Source organism: Clupea harengus, chromosome 15, assembly GCF_900700415.2.
Source record: "Clupea harengus chromosome 15, Ch_v2.0.2, whole genome shotgun sequence".
Taxonomy (NCBI): Eukaryota; Metazoa; Chordata; class Actinopteri; order Clupeiformes; family Clupeidae; genus Clupea; species Clupea harengus.
The window spans coordinates 17,224,033-17,249,032 of record NC_045166.1 but is presented as its reverse complement, the minus strand read 5'-3'; the positions used below and the strand labels follow the sequence as shown (position 1 = coordinate 17,249,032).

General features: G+C 44.9%; 3 protein-coding genes across 8 annotated transcripts in view; 1 reads left to right on the top strand and 2 right to left on the bottom strand.

Annotated features, from left to right (window-relative positions):
* itsn2a (intersectin 2a) overlaps window positions 1-17,720 on the bottom strand; it is a 68,078-nt gene extending 50,358 nt beyond the window's left edge. The window contains exons 1-2 of one of the 6 annotated variants that reach the window (XM_042709990.1): window positions 17,498-17,720; window positions 6,567-6,652 (exon numbers count right to left, since the gene is read on the bottom strand). In XM_042709990.1, coding sequence (XP_042565924.1) covers window positions 6,567-6,573 — 7 coding nt within the window. In that variant the 5' untranslated portion in view covers window positions 6,574-6,652; window positions 17,498-17,720. Of the gene's footprint in view, window positions 1-6,566; window positions 6,653-14,057; window positions 14,238-17,497 lie in introns of those variants that run through there. The other 5 variants (XM_042709991.1, XM_031582271.2, XM_031582275.2 and 2 more) reach the window with 5 other exon arrangements.
* An 856-nt stretch (window positions 17,721-18,576) lies between these two features.
* On the bottom strand, window positions 18,577-21,234 carry mrpl19 (mitochondrial ribosomal protein L19). The gene is made up of 6 exons (XM_012835649.3): window positions 21,070-21,234; window positions 20,788-20,908; window positions 20,542-20,660; window positions 20,259-20,393; window positions 19,853-20,034; window positions 18,577-19,573 (listed from the first exon to the last, which is right to left on the bottom strand). The coding sequence occupies exons 1-6, from the start codon at window positions 21,146-21,148 to the stop codon at window positions 19,352-19,354; spliced, it is 858 nt and encodes a 285-aa protein (XP_012691103.1). The 5' UTR covers window positions 21,149-21,234; the 3' UTR covers window positions 18,577-19,351.
* Window positions 21,235-23,839: 2,605 nt separating this feature from the next.
* LOC116223678 (protein eva-1 homolog C-like) overlaps window positions 23,840-25,000 on the top strand; it is a 23,042-nt gene continuing 21,881 nt past the window's right edge. The window contains exon 1 of the mRNA XM_031581219.2: window positions 23,840-24,541. Coding sequence (XP_031437079.2) covers window positions 24,433-24,541 — 109 coding nt within the window. The 5' untranslated portion in view covers window positions 23,840-24,432. The remainder of the gene's footprint in view (window positions 24,542-25,000) is intronic.

The following is a 25,000-nucleotide window of genomic DNA, read 5'->3' as shown; positions in this document are numbered from 1 at the left end:
CTGGCCTGAAGGAAGTGTGTGTGAGAACAGGAATAACACGATGGGGAAGAAGACATCCAGTGTTTGCATGCAATACAACTCCGCCACCGTCCTTCCAGAGGGAAGCGTCCAGCTCCTGCGGGTCTGCGGCTGCTGCCTTACGGAAAAGCTGGGTCTGCAGGACTACGTTCCGGAGGAGATGGCCCCGGAAGTAAGTGAGGCAGAAAAGCCGGTATTCAACATCGACTCCGCCGAAGTTGCAACAAGCCACCACTGCCATCAATACTGTTCAGCAATGCTAGCGCCCTGAGGAACAAAATGGAGGAACTGTCTGCAATGAATACCAGTCATGCCTCACAATCTACCCAGAGACCTGACTTCAGAGGGGTTTCCCGGATCCACTGATTCAAGGGTTCTCAAATGTTGGCATGGATAGTATTAATATCTCAGGGAAAACAAGGGGAGCTGACATTGGTATTCTTATGGACTCTTGGTGCAGGAATTACACAATAAAAGACCTGGGTTGCATATCCTCATAAGTTTAAGACCACTTTACCTACCCAGAGACAATAGGAACATTTCTATCTGCGCTGTGTACATCCCGCCTCATGGGATTGTATCCAAGGCTGCCTCAGGTATAGCGGACTGGGTACATTCATTTTTGTGTCAACACTGCTGTGCCAAAAAAGACCATTAAGATATACCCATACAAAAAAGACTACCTCACACCTGAGATCAAACACTGCATCAGTTGGGGGGGAAAAACAAGACTTCCAGAACAACAGAACAGAACTGAGAGCAATTCAAAGATAATTAAAGAACAAAACAAAGGGAGGCGCAAGAGCAACGTAGTCTATGTGTCAAAGAAGCCCTTTCAGCTAACAACAAAGAAACCTGTGGGACTCCGTGAACGAAATGACCAACCTCAACAATGGCAGGAGGAAAAAGCATGTGCTAAATGAACTGGAAAAAGCAAACTAACTCAACAATTTCTATAAACGCTTTGATTCTGAAGGGAGTTACAGTATTGATGATGAGGGCAGAAAACTGTCAATTACAGTGACATGTGATCCAACACGGGACAGAATAGAAATTGAACCAAGTGCTGTTGCCAAGGTTCTTGAAGCGTTGCACACTAAGAGGGCCAGTGGGCCAGACGGTATTCTTCACATTACATTTGCTAATGGGTTGACCCAAGCCTGGAGCCCTCTATTCCAGCTCTCGGTCGATACACATACCATTCGTACAGTATGGATGCAAGCTGTAATTATTCCTGTTACGGAAAAAACCTTGCCCATAGGAAAATAATAGTAGCACTTACATCAACAGTGTTGAAAACGTTAGAGTGCTTTATGGCAGGGAGCCTATGAAGTGAGGGCCATCATCTCTTAGGCCAGGGGTCTTCAACCTTTTTCAGCCCAAGGACCCCTTGGCTGAGAGAGACGCTGAGCAGGGACCCCCACCCCCGCCTATATTCATATAATTTATTTGGAACTAAGTGTCAGTCACACACACACACTCCCCTACACATGTTTAAACAGAATTACAAATCATCTGTGACACACAACTAGTTTCAATTTATTCTGTTTATTATTGACATTTGTTCTCCCTTACAGTTAGTCGTCACTCTATATTCAATTAGGGAGGGACAAAGAATTGAGTAGCTTGAGAAGCTTAAGTATGGATGAAATATCTCATACCTAGTGAGAGATCTGACGTTTGAGAATTCATCATTCATGTCTTTGGCAACGACATTCTCCCTATGAAGCATGCAGTGCGTCATACATGGCTCTTGCACCGTCTGTGCACATCGCGACACATTTTGGCCAGGGTATATCATGTTCATGGAAAAAATTGTCGATCACTTTGAAAATCTCTGAACTTTTTTTTACCTCCAGGCAGCTGCTTACAGAATCGAAATTCCTCCGGCATCTCATTTTGGTCGACAAATCACAAAAAAGCTAAAAGCTGAGCTTCGTTTGACACATCGGTGGATTAATCTAATTGTATTGCAAAATAATCTGCCTTCGGGAGTTTTGCGACTATCAGCTGCCAATTCAATTCAATAGGGCGGGAATTGGGATGCTTTTCAGTTTTTTTACGTACTCATCCTTCCCAAACATTGTTTTGCACATATCACTAGGTGTTGGCAATATTAAACGTTCCGCAATTATGTATGGCTGTTTGGTCTGAGCGACAGGTAATGCAACTTGATAAGGGGCTTTTAAAGCTAGCTCGCACACTTTGGCTAATTTTCTCATCAAGGTCTGCTGGCCTTGTCTTCTCCCGTTTGCGCTTTTGGCTGTTCATGTTGGCATCTTCTGAAGGTAGATCATCTGAACCGCCATCACTGGTGTCTGACGCGGGGCTTTTGTTCCGAGAAATTACAAACGATCAATTATTTCAAATTGTATGGTTATGGCAGGTAACGTCTTTTGGCACCAGATAGCTAAATGTAGCTAAAAGTGCATATGATCGCCTGAAGACTCATGGGTAGCCTGTGTATTATTTTTAAGGAATAGAAAGCAATTGTTACGTCCTGTTTATGTTTATGTAGTCGTTTAGACGTTGTACATTTTTGGAAGAGGGAAAAAATGCTTCAGAGATGAAATCATTTGGCGGACCCCCTGCAGTACCTCCGCGGACCCCCTGGGGGTCGGGGACCCCCGGTTGAAGACCTCTGATCTACTGTATCTGTCTCAGGGACGTGCACAGGAATTTTAAAGGGCAGTTGCTCTGCCCTGGAAAGAGGGGCAACACGTACATTTTTGTCACCGCCGCCGCCACGCCCCCTGGACGCATATTTTGCCTATAACACTTGAAACTCTCACTAACCGCCGCCGCCACGCCCCCGTCCCCTGGACGCTTATTCCGCGATTATTTTATCTAGGCCTACATGAAGTTCTGCAGCCGTAATACTATTTTAAAAAATATATATATTTCTATATTTCCTTCGGAGGGAAAACTTCAGTTGAGGAGGGCAAACGGGCAGTTGCCCAAGCAACCTTAGCCCCCTCCTGTGCACGTCCCTGATCTGTCTGTCTCTCTCTCCCTCTGCTGCAAATGACCGTTAGTTGCCAGCTGGGTAGTAGAACCCCCTATCCCCATCCCTATCTGCTACCACACCTGCAACCATGAATGGTAAGAACCCTTGGTACCCTTATTGATAGTAGAGATTATAAGTTGGAGGGAGATAGGGAATGGGACCGAGAAATTACCTCAGGCCTGGAACCTGGGTCTTCGTGGTAAAGACATCGGAGGCTTCTGAGCTATCACAGCTCCCATAAATTCACAGTTAGCAGGAGGTGGGTCAACCCAGGTAGATGTGGACTCTAGGAGAGCTCTAGTGCAGATCTGGTGGAGGTGCAACTTTAATAACAAACAGCGATCTGAAAACATCATATGGCCGTCTATTATTATTTAAGTTATTCTGTGGTGCATTTGCCAGTGTGGGACTGTGATTTAACTCTCCAAAGCAAGAAAAACAACCACACAGAAGAAAGTCCCTCTGATACACATACAGAGAGGGATCTAGTTCCGGAATCAGAACATCAGAGGGAACGCGCCCATGGCAACAGGTCACTGTGGGAACCAACTGGTCTCTGGACGGAGGCTATTTAGGTGTTTCTCTAGAGACTAGTCTGAACCCCTTGACACGTGAACCTAAGAGTGGAACAAAGCTGTTAAAGTGGCAGGTCTTCAGATTAGAAGCGACTTCACACAGATGGCAGAGATTAATTCATTTTCCTTTTTTGACTTGGCAAATAAAGACATCCACGCAGAAGCCAGAAAACTGTGCTTTTCACTACATCACTTCTCCACCAGACAAAAAAAAAAAAGTGCTAAGTGTGTTCTCCCAGTGCAAGCAACATCTTAATCTAAATCCACAGCCTGAGTAAAATAAATAAATAAATACGTCTTTTCTGCTGTTCTTGCGGCATAAAGATTAGAAAACACTGGGCCCCATAAACTCCAACATCATTCAGTGGTACCGTTTCAACAAAGCCTACCGCAGACACGTCATAACTTTGTCAAGACCATGCTACCAATTAGACCGGCCCTGTAAGGTTCCCTGGTGTGAAACCTGCATCATGCATGTCTTCAAGCAGAACAGACGTCATTGTATTCAAATGGTCAAAGAATACTTCACCCACTGCTGAGGTATCTACCTTTTACTTTGCCAGTTCTTGTCTAAAATGAGTGCTGTTTTACCTATAAACATGGCAGCTGGGTAGGAATGCAAACAGGTTGAGAGACTGTCAAAACATTACGCTTTTTCAAAACACACTTAGACAAACATAGTAGGTGCTCCTTTTTTGCTATCTTTGGCCAAAACATGTTCCTGTGGTTTCCTAATTTGTTCTGCACTGCTCTGGGTTTGCAACTTCAAATAGTAATTTACAGCTTAAAAAAAAAAAAAAAAGAAGAAGAAGCAGATCAGACCAGACTGGACCCCCGCCAAGGCTTCCAAACCCATCATTTCAGCCCCGTTGTCAGATAATGTCTGTTCCCCCAGAGAACTGCTTGGGGGGGGGATTTTGGATTTGTACTGGCAACCCGGTAGCAACATCAGAGAAAGGCAAGGCAAAGAGGATTAATGGACTGAGACAGACAAATACACACACACACACACACACACACGCATTACATACAAAATGCATGCATGAAAAAAACCCACATCTCAGCTAAACTGACAAAATGCATCCATTTTCAAGGATAGTTGCAGTCTCTTTCGTTCACAGACACAGACACACATTCCCTTGCCACTTCCTATACACAACAAACTCACAAAACCGTTGTGTCCCAAATTGACAACTTTATAATCATGTTACAACCTCAGTCAGGCCAGTTTCATCTCTGGAAGGCCGGACATCTCCTGAAGGCCACTTCAGCACCATCAAACAAGAGAAGATCAAACTCACAGGCCTCCCTTTTAATCTCCCCCCTCTGCAAAATCAATATTTCATTACACCACCACAGGGCATAGAAGATTCCTTTCAGAAAAAAATCACAAGCGTTGCTCTTTTCACTCTGGTGCAACTACCAAAACTAGATGCTAAGACAAGGCTAACCTCGAATACAACTACCAAAACTAGATGCTAACACAAAGCTAACCTCGAATACAACTACCAAAACTAGATGCTAACACAAGGCTAACCACCAATACAACTACCAAATCTAGATGCTAACACAAGGCTTACCTCCAATACAACTGCCAACACTATGCGCTGACTTTCCACTAATGCTCGGCTAACCTCTGGACAACGTTCTAGCAGTTAATTAACCCTGGATGATGCTACAAAAACTAATACTGGCTGTAGCTGAAGAGGTAGAGGAGTTAGCAGTGCCACTGCAATGGGGTCAGGCCCAAGAAACTCATGCAATTATACAATATACCATTGGCTCAAGGATGAGAGGCAGTTAAAATCCCTCCATGGTTTCATGTAGAACCTAATTCAACCAGAACATTTGGTACCATTGTGGGATATTTTCATATGAATAAGGAACGGATTTACCAGATACCTGTTGAATGGGCGTAGCGCGAAGTGTCCTAAGGTTAAAATGGGTGTGGTATTGTATACCATGGAAGCTTTCTCATTGGATGGAGTCAGGTTAGAGGTTAAGGATTTGATTGGTTACAGGGTCAGCCATTCAGGGCTGGAGTGAGAGTGCCAGGTTAGGTTTTAAAGATGTTGGCGCGAATGTAATTTGGCAGATGTATTTCCGGTATTCATCTCTTTGCTGTGGCTTAATGTACTACAGTAAATCTGTTGGAACAGCACGTCCTGAGTCTGAGTTTCTGATTGTGAAAATAGTTTAAGACTTAGTATTGGCCACCACACCATAAAAGGGTCTGTTGGGTAAAACTGTTCCGTAAGAGCTGAAATCTGCATTAAAGCAGAACCTTTAAGAAGGTGCTGAAGGCAATCCATAGGAGCCTGCCATCTGCTGGTTTCAAGAAGACCCTTTCACAGTATAAGAATTAGAAAAAGTCATCAGGAACTCTTTGCGTGAAAATCTTAATGATCAGTGGTCTAATATGTTTGGCTACAGCAGGAATCCAGCAATGGCGTCTGAGCAGAACCTCTGCTGATGCAGCAGCCAAACCACAGAGAGAGAAAAGACACAAGGCCAGTCTTCCCCACTCTCTCCCTCACTCCCTCACTCTCTCTCTCTCACTCCCTCCCTCACTCTCTCTCTCTTTCCCTCTCTTTCACTCACTGACACAATCACATTTCATCTCCTTCTCTCTGTCACTCCCCTTTACCCCTCTCCTTCAGACTTCAGATACATTCCTCTTCAATACCCTCTTTGTACATGTCTTTAAGACACTCTTTCTCTCTCTCTCTCTCTCTTTCTCCATCAGGATCACACTATCTCTTTTTATCTCTCCCTTTTTCCGTTAACCATACATGTCATCATTAAGCCCACATATGCATTTAAATGCATTAACACACACACACACACACACACACACACACACACACACACACACACATACATACACACTCTCTCCCTCTCTTTCTCTCTCTCTCACACACATACACACACATCCATGCACACACAGGAAGGAACTGTGTTCTTACCATTCATGGTTGCAGGTGGGGTAGCAGATAGGGTTGGGGGATTGGGGTAGAGGGTTCCACTGCCCAGCTGGCTAGCTAACGTTCATCTGCAGCAGAGAGAGAGAGAGAGAGAGAGAGAGAGAGAGAGATAGATAGAGAGACAGAGAGATAAAGAGAGAGAGAGAGAGAGAGAGAGAGAAAGAGAAAGAGAGAGAGAGAGAGAGAGAATCCTCTTTTTAACAATGCAAGCAGCAGCAATACGAGCAGTGAATGTAGAGCTAATGGGAGAGTGACAGCAGAAAGAAGAGGGTCAAGAGAGGGTCAAAGAGGGAGAGCTAGAGGAAGACAAACCGACAGGAGAGATGTAAGAAGAGAGGAAGAAGAAGAGCGAAGATTAAACTCAGTGGGAAAATGAGGGGGGAAAGTGAGATTGAGATTCAGCGAGAACATGTGCACTCACCGACCCACCGCTCTCTTTCTTTTTCCTCTCCTTCCTCCATCACTTGCTCACTTTCGTTTCTAACGCACACATGATTTATAAAGAAAGTGGTGCAGAGCACTAGGACACACCCACACCCCTCCCACACACACACACACTTTAATTGGAAACTGATTGGGGTGCTTCGTCTTTGTCTAAATGCACTCTAGGAAGAAAGACAGTGAGAAAAAAAAGAGATGGAGTGAAGCAGAGAGAGAGAGAAGAGTGTGAAGCAGAGAGAGAAAACATGTTCATCATGCCTCTGCCAACCCCGTATCCTTCACAGTGAAATATGTTGCTCACCAGTGTCCCTCCCTCTGTGAATCACTCGTTCACCACCAGCCCTCACCCCCTCCTCCACTCCACTCTGCTCCGCTCCTCTCCTCTCCTCAGTCAGACCACATGCTTCCTGCCTGGTCTGACACACTTCCGTACAGACAAATAAAAATATATATATCATTCTCTTCAGGAAGCCTCTATAACCTTTCGTCTGACTGGCAGCTACCAGCTCCTCCTGTACCCCGCCCCCCCCCCCTCTCTCTCAACACAAAAACAGAAAATAATATCTCTCTCTCTAGCCATCCATCGCCTCTGCACCACTCCCTCTATACCAGAGCAATGATCAAAAGAGTCAAGGAAACCACAAGAAGTTGCATCATAAACAAGTTACATCAGAGTAGTGTTTACACAGACAGCAAGTCTCCTGCAACATTGAGGCGTGTTTCACATCCGTCAGAAAGAGAATAACTTTGACTGGCTTAGATGGTAGACCTGCATAAAGAGAATCAATATGTTTTCAGAGGTGTAGGTGTTTCTTGGACCTTAACCCAGAATCTTGGATCCAGTGGCTTTCTAACCAAAGAGTTCCGCACAACTGCACTAGTCTCATCTGGACCCGAATCAGGCGTCAGACTCCAAAAGGAGCTCCACAGGAACCTTCAAGGCCAAAATGGTTCCTCTCAGCTGGAAACTGAAGGCTAATTAGAGCATGGTTCTCTAAGGAGTTTTTTGTTCTGCAGGAGACTTTTCCAGAAGAACAAGGCACTTATCAGCAGTTTCTCAACAAAGTTCTCTCCTGTGCACCTGCCCTGAGAGAGACATGTACCGTCTCACCGCATGGAGCCTCAGCAGCTTTCACGAAAGGATCCACTAACTGACAAAAACTTAAATGGCACAAGCTGATCTCCAGTCACTTTATCCAGACCTTAAAGATAGAAACAGCACACTATAGCATTGCTGCTAAAATCAGCTACAGCATTGAAGCTACTGCAAGATATGCTTTCAGTAAAGAGAATGCATCTCTCATTTTTATTACTCCCCTTTCCAAAGAGGCAACTATTTCTGTCCTCCTCAGCCCTGTCCTTTTCAATTCCCTCTCCATCCACCCCACAGAGTGCCCACCATCCCCCATGATAAATACAATAAAATAAATATGGCCTCACGGGTCAGCGGAGCCGGATGGGGAGCTTTAAGCTGTCTGACGGGGGGCCAAAAGGAAGAGATAAAGTGCAGAGCTCAGCACAAACATGGGCCCCGCTGGTGATCGATCAGAGGCTGGAGAGAGGCGCGTGGAGGCCGGATGTTTTGACTGGGCACCAGAGCCACAGAGGAGCCAGGGCTAAGGGTGTCCAGACGAGGAGGATGGGATAGGCTGAGGGAGACGAGGGGAGAGGGGTAGACATACTCAAACATGCTCAAGCAGAGGGCCTGTGAATATACAGACGTGTCTTAACTGTGCAGTTGCTGTAAGTGGGTATCTGTGGATCCTACATCAATGTACGCTGGTCATGCATGTGTCTGTGTGTGTGTGTGTGTGTGTGTGTGTAAGTGTGTCTCTCTGTGTCTCTGTGTGTGTGTGTGTGTGTGTGTGTGTGTGTGTGTGTGTAAGTGTGTCTGTGTGTGTCTCTGTGTGTGTGTGTGTGTGTGTGTGTGTGTGTGTGAGTGTGAGTGTGTGTGAGAGAGAGAGTCTGTGTGTATAAGTGTGTATGTGTGTGTGTGTGTGTGAGAGAAAAAGAGAGTCTGTGTGTATATAAGTGTGTGTGTGTGTGTGTGTGTGTGTGTGTGTGTGTGTGTGTGCCACTGTCAGCTTTCAATCACTTAGAGATGCCAACATGATTCTATTATCAAGATAAAAATCTTCATCTGAGTGAACACGCTTGTGTCAGGCTTCACTGAGCATTCTGTTTGTCTGTGTTCTGTTTGTCTGTGTGCTATTTGTTTCATTCTCTCTCTGTTGCAGTTTTATTGCCAGGACACGGATCAAGAGCTCGATTAGCTGGTGGATCGCCAGCCGAGGGTAAGACTGTGGAGGTTGAGAGAGAATTTGAAGCAGACATCTCTCTTATTCGTTTACCTCTGTGACGGCCACCGCATCTCAACAGCAATCTCTAGACACGGATGACTGTGCTCCTTTGACATATTTGCCAAATCGTTTCGAGAGGGGGAAAAAACAGAACAGGAGTCAGGTTTTCCTCTGCTTTGAAGTGTGAGCCTGGTCACAGCTTGTATGTTCCTGAAAGATGACACGTCAGAAGATGTTGAGATGAAAGAGGGAGTGAAGAAAAGAACACAACAGTTAGAGAGAGAGAGAGAGAGAGAGAGAGAGAGAGAGAGAGAAACAGCCAGAGAAAGAGAGATACAGGGAGAAAGAGAAACAGAGAGTAAGAGAGAGATGGGGAGAAAAACAGAGAGGGCAAGAGAGAAAGACAAGTGTAAAGACAGAGAAACAGAAAGAGGACAGAGAGAAACAAAGAGAGGGCAATAGAGAGAGAGATTGAAACAAAGCAGAAAAAGAGGAGATAAAGGTGAGGGAGACGAGAAAGAAAGGAAGTAAGAGGAGGGAAAGAGAGAGAGTGGGGGGGGGGGGGGGTATGTAAACCCTCTGGGCTCTTCTCCAGCAGTTAATGCATCAGTTGGGGCCTGCAGAAGTCTAAAACAAAAATGAGAGGACAGGAGTAGAGAGGAGAGGAAGGGAGAGAAGGAGAGATGAGGATCATAGGGCAGAGGAGAGGGAGAGAGGAGGAGTGGAAGTTTGGATTTGGATTAGATTGGAAGTGTGTCTGACTGCCAGCTTGCCTGAGCTTTTAAGAACTGGAGCGCAAAATAGAGTTTCAAAATCAGATACAGCCAAACGCACAAAAATTACTGCTCCATGCCTTTTAGAGAGAGTCTGTGTGTGTGCGCCAGACAGAAAGAGAGAGAGTATTGCTTGATGCTTTAAGTTTGTATTACTCTTTTAATCTCACAGTCAATTGAGCTCTATGTTGTATTTCTCAGCATGTACAGGCACACACATACATACATACATACATACATACATACATACATACATACATACATACATACGCACACGCACACTCTCTCTCTCACACACACACACACACACACACACACACACACAATTATATTTCACAGCAAAGTCAGTGTGAGGGAACAGGGTGGGTGCCTGCGTCGGAACAACGTTCTTACTGTGGACTGTATAGTGAACGTGAACAGAGCCGTGGTGTGGACAGTGGAGTGTAGGATGAGCGTGCTAGAGACTGGCCATCATCCAAGATTGGTGCAAGGGCAACAGGAGTCAGACTGGTATTATTTGGAGAATCAATGGTGGGGGGGGGGGGGGGGGGGTTTACAAAGAAGACCCTGACTCACCTTGTTCCTGTCAAATACAGACACACCTCAACATTCGCATTCACCCAGACACAAACCGCACTGAGACACACATAGCGTAGGGGTCTGAGATTACTCAGTGCATACTGAGTGGTACAAACACTACACAAACAAACAAACAGATAACTAAACTGAATGTTCTGGATCTTGACAATGACCAAATAACATCCAATATTTGTGACAAAAGCATGAATGGATGTCTAGAAAGCCTTGCAAAGCCTTTCAAGAAATGTGTGACTAGGGACATCAAAACAGACAGAGGATCCAGACTGTACTATCTCAGCCACATATAATGAGGTCTCATGTGCTCCGAAGCTTTCAGTGAACCCATTGCTGTTCTATATCTGATTTACCACACTTGTTTGGTGGCCAAACAGCACTGTGTGCCGGAGGGGAAACTGACTGACCCTCGCTGCAGGTCACAGTACCACAGTAATTAGCGTGATGCTAACGCTCTGCAAGGAGAACATAGTGTGACTGAATGCACGGTTCTGTATCACTGTGACCTATTTATTTATGGGGACCTGGATTTTAGTCCCCAGTAGTCAGACAGCTGTGCTGTCCAACCCCATGGTGTTTGACTATGGATTATGGGAGGTGTAGTTTGTGAAAGAGATGCAGTGTGCATTCAGGTTTAAGTGACAGAGGCCTGAAAGTCAGCCAGAGGGAAGCTGTAGTGGGTACTGGGCTCACAGTGTCAGGAAAGACTATATTGCCATACAACAGGCATACACCCAATATACTGAGAGAGAAAGAAAGAGAGAGAGAAAGATAGAGACAGAGAGAGCCTCTTTGTGTGCATAGTGTATTATGTATCTAATATCACTCCCTGCTCTGAGAGGATGCAATTACAGAGAGTAATGAACCTTTGCTATAAGGCAGAGAGACAGTCTGAACCCACACAAACACACTAATGCTCTCTCTCTCTCTCACACACACACACACACACACACACACACACACACACACACACACACACACACACACACACACACACACACACACACACACACACACACACACACACACACACACACACATATATTCTCACACACACGAAAAAATTGGGGCGTTAAGGCTATGAGCCTATGACACCACACCCACATACTCAACTCCAGACAAAGAAGGCAGAACATAGCACCGCTGGGGCAGTAAATAAAGTTCAGGGAGAGGCAAAGAAATGAAAAGAAAGAAACCATTAAGTGTAAAAAAAAGGAGGAAACCTGGATGGAAAAACAAAGCACCAAACCCTCTGTTTTGCTCTCCAGGGCTCTGCAGAACAGTTCCACTTCCAGAGTAAAGAGTCTGATAAATAACACCAGGCACTTCGACACCAAAGGATGTTCAATCTATTTACCTATTAAAGGGTAGTGTTCAATCTAAATTATTTACCTTTTAAAGGGTAGTGTCCATGCGGACCGTCAGGTCCAAATGACTACACTGGTCTTTGTCCAATCACCCAGTGTTCACACTGGAAGAGGAGACACAATAATAGTTATCTGCACTGCAACAAAATCCCCATTGAACTACCCTCTTCTGTAATAACACAGTCATCTATGGCGTCATGGATGAATGTGTAGACCTAGGTGTTCATTTGTTTGTTTTTGTGTGCATACATGTGTACTATGGTGGGGTGTTATTGCTTGGGGGGGGGGGGGGGGGTGGCAGGGTGTTGTGTGAGGTGGTGGTGATTGTTGTTGAGATATTACCTGAGGGAGTTTGAGTGTTTATGTGCGTGTGTGGATATGTGTGTGTGCGCTGATGAGAGAGAGAGAGAGAGAGAGAGAAAGAGCACAAAAGACAGAAAGAGAGAGCATCTCTGACACTCTAGTAGCTTTACGTGTAAACACCGACATGTTGTCATGGCTGCAGGAGGTGGGTGATATATAAGGTCATCTCTCCACCTGCATCCCCCATAAGACCTACCGCAAGCCTCCCTGTTACGGCCCAAGGATAACACACACTAAAGCAGAGGGGAGAAAGCAGCTGCTCTCAACACACCCCCACTACACCACTACACCACACCTCATCAATAGCCTCTAATAGTCAGCAGACAGGAAGAGAGAGGGAAGCAGAGAAAGAGAGATAGAGATAGAGATATAGATAGAGAGAGAGAGGAGAGAGGCATTTAAGGTGCATGTATTCTGCAGTCATTTCGGTTGGCAAGCTTGAGATTCTCCACCCAAAACAGCTACGGGGATCTAATCAGCTTTGAACCTTGACAAAAGGGTTCCATGAGAAAGAAAGCACAAAAAATGGAATGTGGGGAAAAAATGAGGAGGAGGAGGAGGAGGAGGTAACCTCTGAAAATATGACCACAGGAGGCCGTGATCAGACGCAGGACTGTTTTCTTTTTTGCTTCCTGCCATTCTCCCAAAGTAAGCAGAGATTACATAAATTTGGGCCAGTGCAGTGGGTGGGGTCACAGCCCACCAGACCAGCCATGTCCCCTGTGACAACGCAATAGGAAGTCACTTAGATATCTCTCTCCTTTTCTCTCTCGCTCCTTCTTTTCCTGCGCAAACCACCAAGGAAAGACAGAGAATTTGAAAGAGAGAGTGGGAGGCAGTCACAACGAGGAATGAGGAATAGAAAGAATGAAAGAAAGAAAGAAGCAAGATGAATGAAAGGAAAGGGGGAGGCAGGAGAGAAGTGAGAAACTCAGCCAATGAGAGAAACAGAGAAAGGGAGAGAGAGGAGAGGAGAGAAGGGGAAGACTACAAGCAGTCTTTCACTGGTCTCTGACGGACACCTGCGTACGGCATCCCCCCGTAAAAGCGTGCAGAAAAGGGCGCCTGTTCCGACACACTCCCAGCATGCTTTGCAGGCCTGGGGAGTAGAAAGGGGGCTTCTGTCTCCGTGGGAACAGGAAATGGACCCTTCAGTGGAAGCCGTTTAGTGCCCAAACAACCAATCCCAGCACTGGAGTGGGTCAACATCAGACATATTATATTAGAGAACAAGACTGTTTCAGTACAGAGGGGGAAGCTGGACGCATAGCAATGGGTGGGTCTAAGCTAGCGTTGCTGCGTGCCTGTAATTTATATACACCCTAACAGAACACTCAGTGTTATGCCTAACCTGACAACTCAAGAGCAACGGAACCTCTTAGAACAACACAGACGATTGTTTGTTTCATGACTTAATGTTGTACACATTTAGTCCATAAAATCATGGGCTGATTATTAGGACTAGAATTTTCCCTGTAAGATTATTGACTTAAGTACCTGCTGGAATCATAGTGAAGTGTCAAGGCTTATAATAGCCATGGAAACCAACCTTAAGAGGTGCAATGGAATTAATTATATTGCCTCTTATCATAGTGTGTTCTCAAGGGTAGGGGCATTCTCAGTGGTGCAGCATACCTGTTTAAACATGGGTGTGGATGGCCAAACATTTGTGTGAGACACATCTGGACACCAACCAATAAGAAGCTCCATGCCAGGGATTGGGGCTCCAGGATGTCAATCAAACATGGGAACAGATGTGATGGGTGGAACAGAGAGAGGGAGGGAGGGAAAACAGACATTTCACCAGCAAGATTAGCAAGTCTTTTTCCTCGTGTAGTCAAGCTGTAATACTCAGCAACATTATCCAGGAATTGGCAGGACAGTTTCTCTGTTCTCCATGGAAGATACGGTGTCATGACCAGACAAAGACCTGGCTACGCTTGTGATGCAGTAGTAAGGATTCAGGTAATCTGCTTTGGGTCAGGGGGAATTGTAAAAATGTACTCCATGGCAGTCTGTCACACACATAAACACAGCTAAATCCCTGCTTTAACAAAGCAGATCTGTTGAATGCTTAGATGTGTGAGTGTGTGTGTGTGTGAGTTAAAACTGGCTCCAGGCTTGACAAAGACACACGCTTAATTGGATTTTGTGGCTCTATCATTCAGCTTACTAAACACAGGGAACAGGATTTACTCCCCCATGTTAACGCTCCAAACACACAACACAGGGATTCCAGAGTTTACGGGGACAGCTGTGCGTCCCCCATTGCCAAAACCTTTGAGGACCGTGGCAGTCCTACCAAACACAGCAGCGGAGAGTTTGGTCTGTCCCGCACCACATGAAATTACTCAGCGGCATTTTTAGGGCAGCAACACAGATATTTTATCCCTCTGACTTGGTCTTTGTCCCACTCTCACTTCATCTGGTTTCTCTCTCTCACTTCATCTTGTTTCTCTCTCTCTTTCTCTCCACACACACACACAACTGGGGCAAAGACTACATTCTGTTCTCTCGGGAAGCTGCACTCACATTCAGTGGGATGTGTATAATATCTTTCTGGGTCATCAGACTTTCTTCGTTCTTTACTCGTTACCTGCCCCCCCCCCCCCCCCCCCTTCTGTCTCATTACCGTCAGCCATTGAGAAGCACTTACTACCCCACCCCTCACCCCCCACCACCCCCAGCATTAACTGCCACTCAGGTAAAGTAGAGTATTGGCCATTAAGACTCTTTCTTGTTTCTGAGACTGACGCAAATGGATTAGCATGACTCTTAGCACAGCAGTCCATGCTGGCGACATCTCCAGAGTGGATGAGGGCACTCCAGTGAAGGAGTGTGGGTTGTTGTACCCCATTCTGCCAAGACAGAGTGAGAGAGAAATATCAAGTATTTAGAGTTGACTTTAAACCTAGCAGGATTTATATTACTGATGTTGTCCTGTTGACAATATGTACTCTTTTGTGATTGGCACCCACCAAATAGATTCGATAAAAGTTTGAATTAGCCTTCTTTATCAATGTGCATAGAAACCATGAGCAAAGTAAGTAACACTGACAGCTGAATGATAAAGGTACAGTACAACACGTTAGTTTCAATTAAAATAAACAGTAGCACCATAAACTTCTGCGGTAGTTATCTCTTACATAAGATAATAATTATTTTTAATGCACTGCAATAGCGTTACCGTATCTCTGTTCCAAGGTGTCCATTTCAATATGCTTTAGGCAATGGTTTGAGAGATATCCTGTTCTGTCCTAAAATGCACTACATCATCCCTGCATATCTCAAGCACTTCTCAGAAACTTCTCTACTCAGAGGTACCTGTTACACTGAAGCCCACTGAATGTGATGGTACCTCCTCTGTCCAGCGAGCACCTAGGTCAGTTGAGTCTGGAGCAGCACTGACGCAAAGCTGTGTCCGGCCTCACTGAGTCAGCATACAATAACACAGCACAGCACAGGTCCTTTGTGGGACCACAAAGACTCGTCATCAACGTGTACACACATGGTCTGATGACACCTGTCTAGACGTTACGATAATCACCACTGTCACCAAGAACACCACAGGAAGGCAGCGACATCCAGGCAGACGCAGTAGAGCAAAAGAAAACAGCGGTATGAAGAACTGTCCATACAGCAGTCTCCCTCTCTCTCTCTCTCTCTCTCACACACACACACACACACACACACACACACACACACACAAACATATGCACAATATACTCTAAGAACCCCTTCCACATAGCCAACGGTGTTGGGAGCAGAAAGGCAAATATTTGCGCAGGCCCCTCCTTTGACAAGGTGACACGAAAGAAAATAAACTGAAGGCGGCTTTAGACGAACTGAGACAACACATCCACTCTGTGGCTCCATGTTGCTGCTTGATGTCCACTGAATGGTCGAGAGCCTTGCAAAACACATACTGACCTCAGTAAAACTAGTCTAGTCATATGGAGTTGACCACATCGTCTATTATGTCACAGCAGCGAATGTCTTCATTCACTTGACAAGATATATCAGTCCTTAACAACCCTTCGATAAGGCCATGCGCAAGTCAGCAAGTTACGACTTCCCTCTTATAACCTTTACAGCTGTGTGCGGGGCATATGCCCCAGATTCGAGCACGTAGTTTAATAGTAAAGGGCATAGCACATTTGCAAGCCACAAATAACTCTGCTGCATGAGATAACACAGCGTGACACTTATTTGCAACGGTTCTCTGTCAACCATGATCCGAGAGTAATTACTCATAAGTGTGATGTAATTAGTCGCACACTTAATTAAAGTGAGGCCATGCGAAATAACGCGTGTTCTGGACATTGATACTTCCACTGCAATGTCAACGCTGAAGCGAGGGCACGCCGCAGGTGCGTCTCCGCCTGTCTAAGAACATGAAACATAGTGGGAGAGACTACAACGGAACGGAAGCCAAGCTCCATAAATTGTATGTACAAATAACCTCCTCAAGCACTTACACACAGGTAGCCTTCTGAAGGTAGCTATGCTCGGACGACACGTTTACTGTAACTTTAAGTGCTTGTAAAATTGAACAGCTTCTGGGCGCAAACGACGTCTGGACAATTTGTGTCTGATGGTGACTTCTTGACGGTTTAGAAGCCTCTAAAGAAAATCGATGGTGACACGACTATCTACAATTTCAAAGCGTATTTCATGGACACAATGCATCTTGGAACACCCTTGCTTGTGGCGGAGGTCTAACATTTCAGTTCATTGTGGAAGAGACCGGCTGACACTGAGACGGGATTTAGTTCCAGTATTTCAAACTTCCTAACCCGTCTAACGGGTTTGGGTTTTGACCCATCATTTTACAAAAATAACCATGTTTCGACCTTTTGGTTCCAATGAGTGCCCTTTAGAATACATAGAATTACGTTACCTATAATTTCTTACCAGGGGACGAAGTTTTTTTCTAAGTACTCAGCAGTACTGTATTAGAGAACATTAACTGTGATGCATGTTAATTAAAAGCATTCCACTCGGACCAATCATTAGCCTAGTCTAGAATTGGCAGATGTCAGTGCAGAATACGATTTTCTGCCGAATGTTCTTACCGTGCATGGAGACAATAAAGATAATTCCGAGGTCACCGGTTATTCAGGCAGACCGCGCCAATAATATCCTTCAGCTTTGGAGAATCTGCACCTTTGTTATCCCGTGATGTGGTTCCCAGCCTGGGCTAGAGTAGGCTACTACCTGGAGCAGATTGCGGTGAATGCGGCGCTCCTGCTATCTACAAGTGACAGCGTTGACGTCATTACACAAGCGAGAGAGGCGGGGACACTGAAGGAGATCTTGCATAGAAATGAGTGGCTGATCAACTCATCGTTGCAGTTCGTCAGCGGACAGGCATTACATGCTCACCACACTTGTCGGTTGTTGCTGATTTATCCAACAATTACAGACGAGGGGTGTAATGCCATGCGGGCTTTGTGTTCGGCATGTCCTCAGCCCACACCTTTAATGTATCAATATCCCTTTCTATTACACCTTGTTATGACAATCAAACGTACTGTTTTACGGCGGCATCCGGTTTTCATCTAGAGGTATGTGAATACTGAAGGTGGGCAGGTCTTTCCAAATATTAGCCCCTTTCTTAGCCTATCTTACCTGTTAGGCCTTCATGGCAATAAAGCAAATATAGAACAATGAAGTGGCGGCTTTTACCACCGCTGACAATACCTGGCCTACCTTATACAGCCGTAAAGAATTGAGAAAACATTGAAATCATTAGCTCATACTGAATTGAAAACAATTATGCCCCGTTCGCCCCCCAAAAACAGGTGTATGTTGATACTTTACGCTGCTGCCACCTACTGTCCAAGAGACTCAATTGTCTTGTAGAACAGATCAGCGTTTCTCAAAATACGGGCAGCGGCATTACATAGGTAGGGGTGTAGTGGTAGTCAGTCTTCCCTCCTCATTTGCTTACCATGAGCTGTAAGAGAGAAAGAGACCACTCTAGCTGCAGAGAACACTTGTTAGCATAGGCGAAGAAGAAGCAAAGATATTTAATAATTAAATGACGTTCGATTCCTCAACTGTCCATCCCAATAAAATAAAATAAACCAGCTATAATATGAAATGCATTGCCATACAAACATGCTGAGTAAAGCAGTGAAACCATCAAAAGTGAGCTGGACGACCTCTTTAATAATGTTTTACGGGCGCATAGGACTACAATAATAACCTACCCATCTACCCTTAGTGAGTGACTGAAGACATGTCTGATGTGGACCTCAGGACAAAGAAGTCTGAGAAAGCAACATGCAGAACAGTAAATTGATAGTGAAAATCACTGACCTGCAAATGTTATCAAAAGACTGATATGTCATTTAATAACAGCATTTTTGTCAAGAGGGAGCATGGCGACAGTAAGTCTACTTTACATGTAAAAAGCCCAACAATAACCACTCATACAATGCATACTCATAGTGCTTTATGCATCACAGTCCTCACTTGATGCCAAAACCTGAACCAACCACAAAGTGTGAAGCTACTGAAAGCAACTCAGGTCATGAGACACTACAAGCATAACATGTTATTATGCATCACTGGACAGTTAAAGGTCATTTTTTTCAATGTTGGGTATTGGTAGCTGTCAGACCAGTGAAACATCTCTGCTTTCGCTCCATCTGCTTGGGCTTAGGGTATCAGTCAACTTTTACTGAATGCATTCGGATGGAGTCACCTCTTTTATAATTCTGAAAGGAGTGTCTGTTTCTTCGGCAACCACATATAGAAGATGGCGCATACAGCAGTTTAACTATCACTCTTCTACACAAAGTCCCTTGCGATCCTCATTCCCAAAGGTCAAAGGTCCTGATGTCTCCCCTGCTAGGCTCTCCTGTGGCACTCGCAGTTCAGCCCCTTCATCAGTTCAACACCTGCCCCCCCTGGGGAAGGCGTCACTTGCTGAGCTCAGCCTGCACCTCCTGAAAGATGGCCTCCTCCAGCTTGGCGGTGTCATGGTGCTTCATCATGTCGAATTCCTGCCAGGGCCGAGCCCACTTCTGAGCATGCTCCATCTGCTCAGGGGTCAGGCACAGGTCAAAGCGGATGCCCTTGATGTTGAAGTGTGGCCTCTCCCAGCGCTTGGACCACGGCTTTGGCTTCATCCGAACTTTGACCTTGCAGTTCAAGAGCAAACACACACAGAGTATTTATATAGTTATATAGCTAAGGTAGAGGGGTTTAAACAGTTTGCAATTAGGACTAGCATTTATTAACTTCTAATTGTCATATTTCAAAAGGTAAAAACTCTATGTAGTTGATATATATGAGCCGTCAGATACCACATATTTTCAATGAATTAGTGCTCTTCCTCTACATCGACACAGAAAGGTCATAGCAAATTTAAGCAGACATTATCTAAATGGGCTATTTGTGTATGGGGTCATAGGACTCACAGTATTGATGGGAACGTCTGCAGTGGGGTTGTGGGGTACAGGTTTCAGATCAAAGTCGAAGGTGCAGTGTTCTGGGAGTGCATCACGTAGGTACATGAGGTTATCATCCAGCCTCTTCTCCAGCTTCAGTACCTCAATCGTTTGGATGCGCGGACTATACATCTCATAGCAGATCTCTACACCTGGAGGAGGGGAAGTAAACATTATCATAAATCTGAATCTAAAACATGCCTACACACACATGCACACCCACACTCCTGTAAAGTTGGTAAAAACTGAGCTTTGAATAATATCACAATTTCAAACTCACAAAGACAGCAAGGTCTTAGGTTCATAAACGTAATGAGGGAAATCATACAGAAGCAATGCTACGGACATTTGAAAAGACAATATAGGGAAGTAATACCTTGTCCATCGACAATGTTCCTAAGGATGAATGTGGCTCCTAGCCCACTGCCTGATCTCTGCGAGCATATACCCACAAAGCGATTCGTTTTCCCACTGGTGTGCGGGTCCTTCATGGTCACTGCCAATATGCTCCCTATCACAAATGTGGCAAGATCGTATTATTAAACAACTCCCTTTCACCACAACATGTGCTAGAATAGTACAGCTATGGCACAACTACAAATTCGAAATCACAGAAAAAGAAAAAATGTAAGGAAAAAAAGACATGACAATACTCTTACCAACATAGAACTCAGGGATGTTGAGTGCTTTACGCCTCTGAATCATATCCTTCCTCTCAACAACGAACTTCAAGCCGCTGGTTCGAGAACGGGGGGCGATGAATTCAGGGCTGAGAAACCTGGAATGAAAGGTGAAAGTCGAGAGAAATGTGTTTAATACACCAACTGCCACTTGGAGAACATTTGATGTTAACTGTTTAGGAGTCAACTAGTTGACTGATATTAGCTAACGCTAGCACTCTTTACCGTCGTGGTGGAGCTTCGGATTGTGTTTTGTCGATAATAACTGGCTTGGGTGGCGGTGTGAATTTAGGGGGTCGACCATCTCCCCCCACAGCAAGGTGGGTCAGAGACGTTGAGATAAAACCTAGAAAGAGAAATGCCTTATTATAACTTGCCATGTAAGCTATTAGGTTAGCTATGATCGCACCAGTTTGATAACGCAAGCTAATGCATCACCACCTTTCTAACTGGGCACAATGAATGGCCAGGCGTAACCAGTAAATTAGGAAATGTACACCAACTTACGTCCATGTTGATGCTGAATGTGTCTAAAGGCCCTAATGGAGCTAAGGACCTCTGCAGCACTCCGTGTGCAGGCAGCCATGTTTCAATCGTACAACCTTCCCTGACTGAGGAAATGTGACCGGACCAACCACATGGAACGATGGAAGCTGCAGAGGGCCAAATCGCGAATGTCATTTAACCAGTCTATTTGAAGAACCCGAGCAAAGCAGTTCATAAGTTCGTCCACAAGATGTCACAATAGCACACTTTTTATGTTCACAGACTCCGACGGACACTGACCCAGGCTCACCACCATCCGACAGAAGGAACCAAAATAAAGAATAGTAAGAACATTATTATTGCCATAATGGTGAGTGATGAAAATCATGATAAGATTAAAAATGGGAAATAATAATCATGTACTGGGTCGACAAAACCGATTCATTTTTGGAGCCCATGGCTACGTCAGCAAAAAAAAATGTGTCACTGTCTCTACATCCTGGTCGCTTACATTGAAATGTTATTAAATACGTGTCTGGAAATCTCCTCAGTGCGAGCTCGGTGACTGTATGAATATTGGGAAGGAAGTAGACTCCTACACTGGTAAAGTCTGCACAGGTAGGTTGAAAAACCCACCCTTGGTGTAGACATGGAGGTGAAAACTCAGAAGAAGAAGAACAAGATAATGTTGATGACGATGATGATGATGATGGTGGTAGTGGTGATATAATTACTAACATGAAGGGATAAGTAGTGATGTCAGCAACTGAGTCCACAACAACATAACAAAACAGTAGCCCGACAATAATGACTAAAATGTGGTGAGGAAGAAGAAGATGATCATCATCATTAAGATGCAGTCCGTGATTCTGGTGAAGGGATGTTGAAGTTTGAGTTCAAAAGCCAATCAAATGAAACCTCTCCCTTTTGTGTTCCCGAAGCAACGTGATGATTGGGTGGAACTGTTCATGGCTTGGTCTGAGCCACTATGTTTGTTTGTTTGTTGACTGTGTATGAACCAGAGGTGTAATTTATGGGGGGGAGGGGGGTTGCTGACTGTAAGAGAGCCATCAATAGCTAACTGCGATCCGTCTGGCCAATAGTGTGCAAGCTGTGTCTACTGATAATGGAGCATCAGAGGGCAACAAGTGAGTGGGTTAGATATGCGTTTGCTAGATTGTGGAGTGATTGGAAATAGCTTGAATATCCAAATCTAACTTGAAGCTCTACTTGGAGGCTATTGAGGTGTCATCTCTCATGTAGGCCTACACTTTTTGCCCTCCTGTTTTGTGTAGGCTACATGTTTAGATTAGGCTACGTTCTATTGTTTGTTTGACTTCTGCATTGTGTTAGTTAGTGGCACGGTGGCTCAGTTGCTTGCACTGCTTGCACTGCTTGCACTGCTGCCTCACAGCAAGAAGGTCATGGGTTTGATTCCCGCATGGGGCGCTGTTGGCTCTGGGGGGCAGGTCCTCCCCAGAGTGCACAGTGCTCAGGTGGGCTATCTCCCGGGCCTTTCTGTGTGGAGTTTGCATGTTCTCCCCGTGTTCACAAGGGGTTTCCTCCACTAAGAACCCCAACAGTAAAAACATGCAAAATAACAGAACTCATGTCCATCCCTGACCAAAGATGCACTTCACTTGGTCCCCGGGCGCTGCAAAGCTGCCCACTGCTCCTGGGGGGTCCTTGAGGAAGGACGGTCCAGGATGGGAAAAAGCAGAAAATAAATTTACCGCGACCTCAGGCCTACCTGCGTGTGTGTGTGTGTCCTGTGTCGCCTCCATATATGCACGTGTGTGTTCCAGTGTGTCGTGTGTGCCATTAAAAACCTGACAAAGGTCTTAATTATTATTATTGTTAAGAGTTATTCCACTCAAAACTGTTATTTTCTATTATAAGGCTCATTTCTATTATAAGGCTAATTTTACTCTGGCCTTTCCCTGTCCTGAAAATGTTGTTCATGCTTCTTTAAGTAACCTAGAATACTGGCTGTGTTTCCCAAAACCCCTTCAGCAGTGGGGGACATAACCATTAGCAACATGTTTAGCCTCTGTATTTTCTACAGCCAGTTGACCGTTATCAGAGCATGGCCATAATGCTTGGAATTTGAAGTAAGTCTCAGTTTGTCAATTTGTCTCCACCAAATTAACCAGATGTCACCACTGAAGGGCTTATTTTCCAAAAGTTTCTTCCCCCTAGACACCCTCAGCCTTTCGAGCTCTACACTTTATGCTTCATACTCAATTATATCCACCAGCTGCCACTAATACATGGGTAGCCTACAATATACAAGGTCATACAGGGTAATGCAAAGATGATACATTTGACCCCCAATGTTGAAAACAGTTAGGGCCTTGGTACACACATGTTGAGCGCACACACTGAACAGAGAGCTTGAGGACTGTGTGGAGCAATTTTCTGAAATTGCCAAAAGGTGTATTTCATTAAAATTGCGGACTCTATTTATTATGAAATTCAATCGACTTTATTATCCATAGAGGAGATGAACTCCAGCAGTATTCTGCCTGAATTTTTTGGGAGCATGGGAGCATGGCACGGGTACACACTGAAGTGGAGGAAAACTTTGATAGATTCAGGCAGCCCAGCATTGTACCAGGTAAATAGATTAATTCTATATAGATATTAAGAAAAGAGTATTGAGTAGGTGGGAAAAGATGACAATGAGGAAGATGATGATGAGGATGATGATGATATATGATAAAACTTTTACACTTTTATGGCACTGAAACAGTATCCCTACTTTACAAAACCACAGTCAATGCTGAAAGAAGGAGAAGGAGAAGAAGAAGCAGAAACAGAATGAATAGGGGGACAAATAGTCCATGTTGCAAGTGATCTGACATAATGTCAACAACATGAAACCTCATGTTAATGGAATCTGTATAACGTTGATAGGCTTTCTGGGGTGATGATAAGAGATTAGTGCAGAAAAAAAAGAACGCAAAAAACGATGGAGGAGGAGACTTTCGTAGCTGTAGCACGCCACAGAGCCTGCACTACCTCTAATGCTTGCGTACAAACGGTTCTCTGGTGTAGCGCTGAACATCCTCTGTTTGAATAGTGATGACTAGGTGCGCGTCCGCGCTAGTTGATTTCCGGGCTTTGGGACCGTGGGGAACCCGTTCCTACAGGTAGAGTGCGCAGCAGCTATCCTACCTCAGTGCGCCTCGCAGACTTCACGGAGCTGTTGTTCATCACGCTCTAACCGCGAGCAGCGATGCGGTGAATAACTACAAGCCACGAGCCATGGGACCGAGCAAACACGGAGTTCTCTTGCAAGTGCGCAGCCAACTATAAACGGTCGGGTTTCGCCTTCAAACCCGCAGAAAGAGAGGAAACACCGACTTCCATCCCGTTTCAAGGATGTTCTTCCCAGATGTGTCTTTTTCAGCCATAAATTACGCACTAGTGTTGGGATTAACGTGCTTGACCGTCTTCACCAACTTCACCAAGAGCTCCGCCGAGTTCTCAGGTCAGTAGCGTGCATGTCTTCTCTCATCCATATTTAAGACAGTTGTCACATATTAAAATGTGTTGAAAGGTTCATGGGTTTCAGTTCAATTACAGTATTGCCAGCACTGAACTGCCATGTTCGGTGTTGGCAATTCCAATTCCCAATTAATTGGGATGAGAAACGGATGTGAAATGACTTTCGACGTTTAAATGTTCCTTGTTTGCTTTCGTTCCTCTGTACCTCGGCTCACTTCACTTCGCAGATTAATGGAAGTAGATAAAAGTGGGGTAGCCTAACAGGAACCTTGTTTTAAAGACAATTATGCCGTGTTGTAACCTGCAGCATATTTGTTTCAAGTTCGCCTTTTAATGCATAAACAAAGGCCTCAAATGTTTCAAGTTCCGTGCCCCAGGCCATCTCTGCAGGAGTTACTGCCTCAGATATGGAGTCCACTCATGTGCCTTTGACAAGGAGAGA

Bases quoted from the DNA above. Each gene is read 5' to 3' on its own strand.
- mrpl19 (XM_012835649.3), bottom strand. From the start codon at position 21,148: ATGGCTGCCTGCACACGGAGTGCTGCAGAGGTCCTTAGCTCCATTAGG. The intron at 20,661-20,787 runs GTAAAGAGTGCT...CTTTCATTCCAG, and splicing joins TCCGAAGCTCCACCACGACG to GTTTCTCAGCCCTGAATTCA. The intron at 19,574-19,852 runs GTGAGTCCTATG...TTGAACTGCAAG, and splicing joins CAGACGTTCCCATCAATACT to GTCAAAGTTCGGATGAAGCC.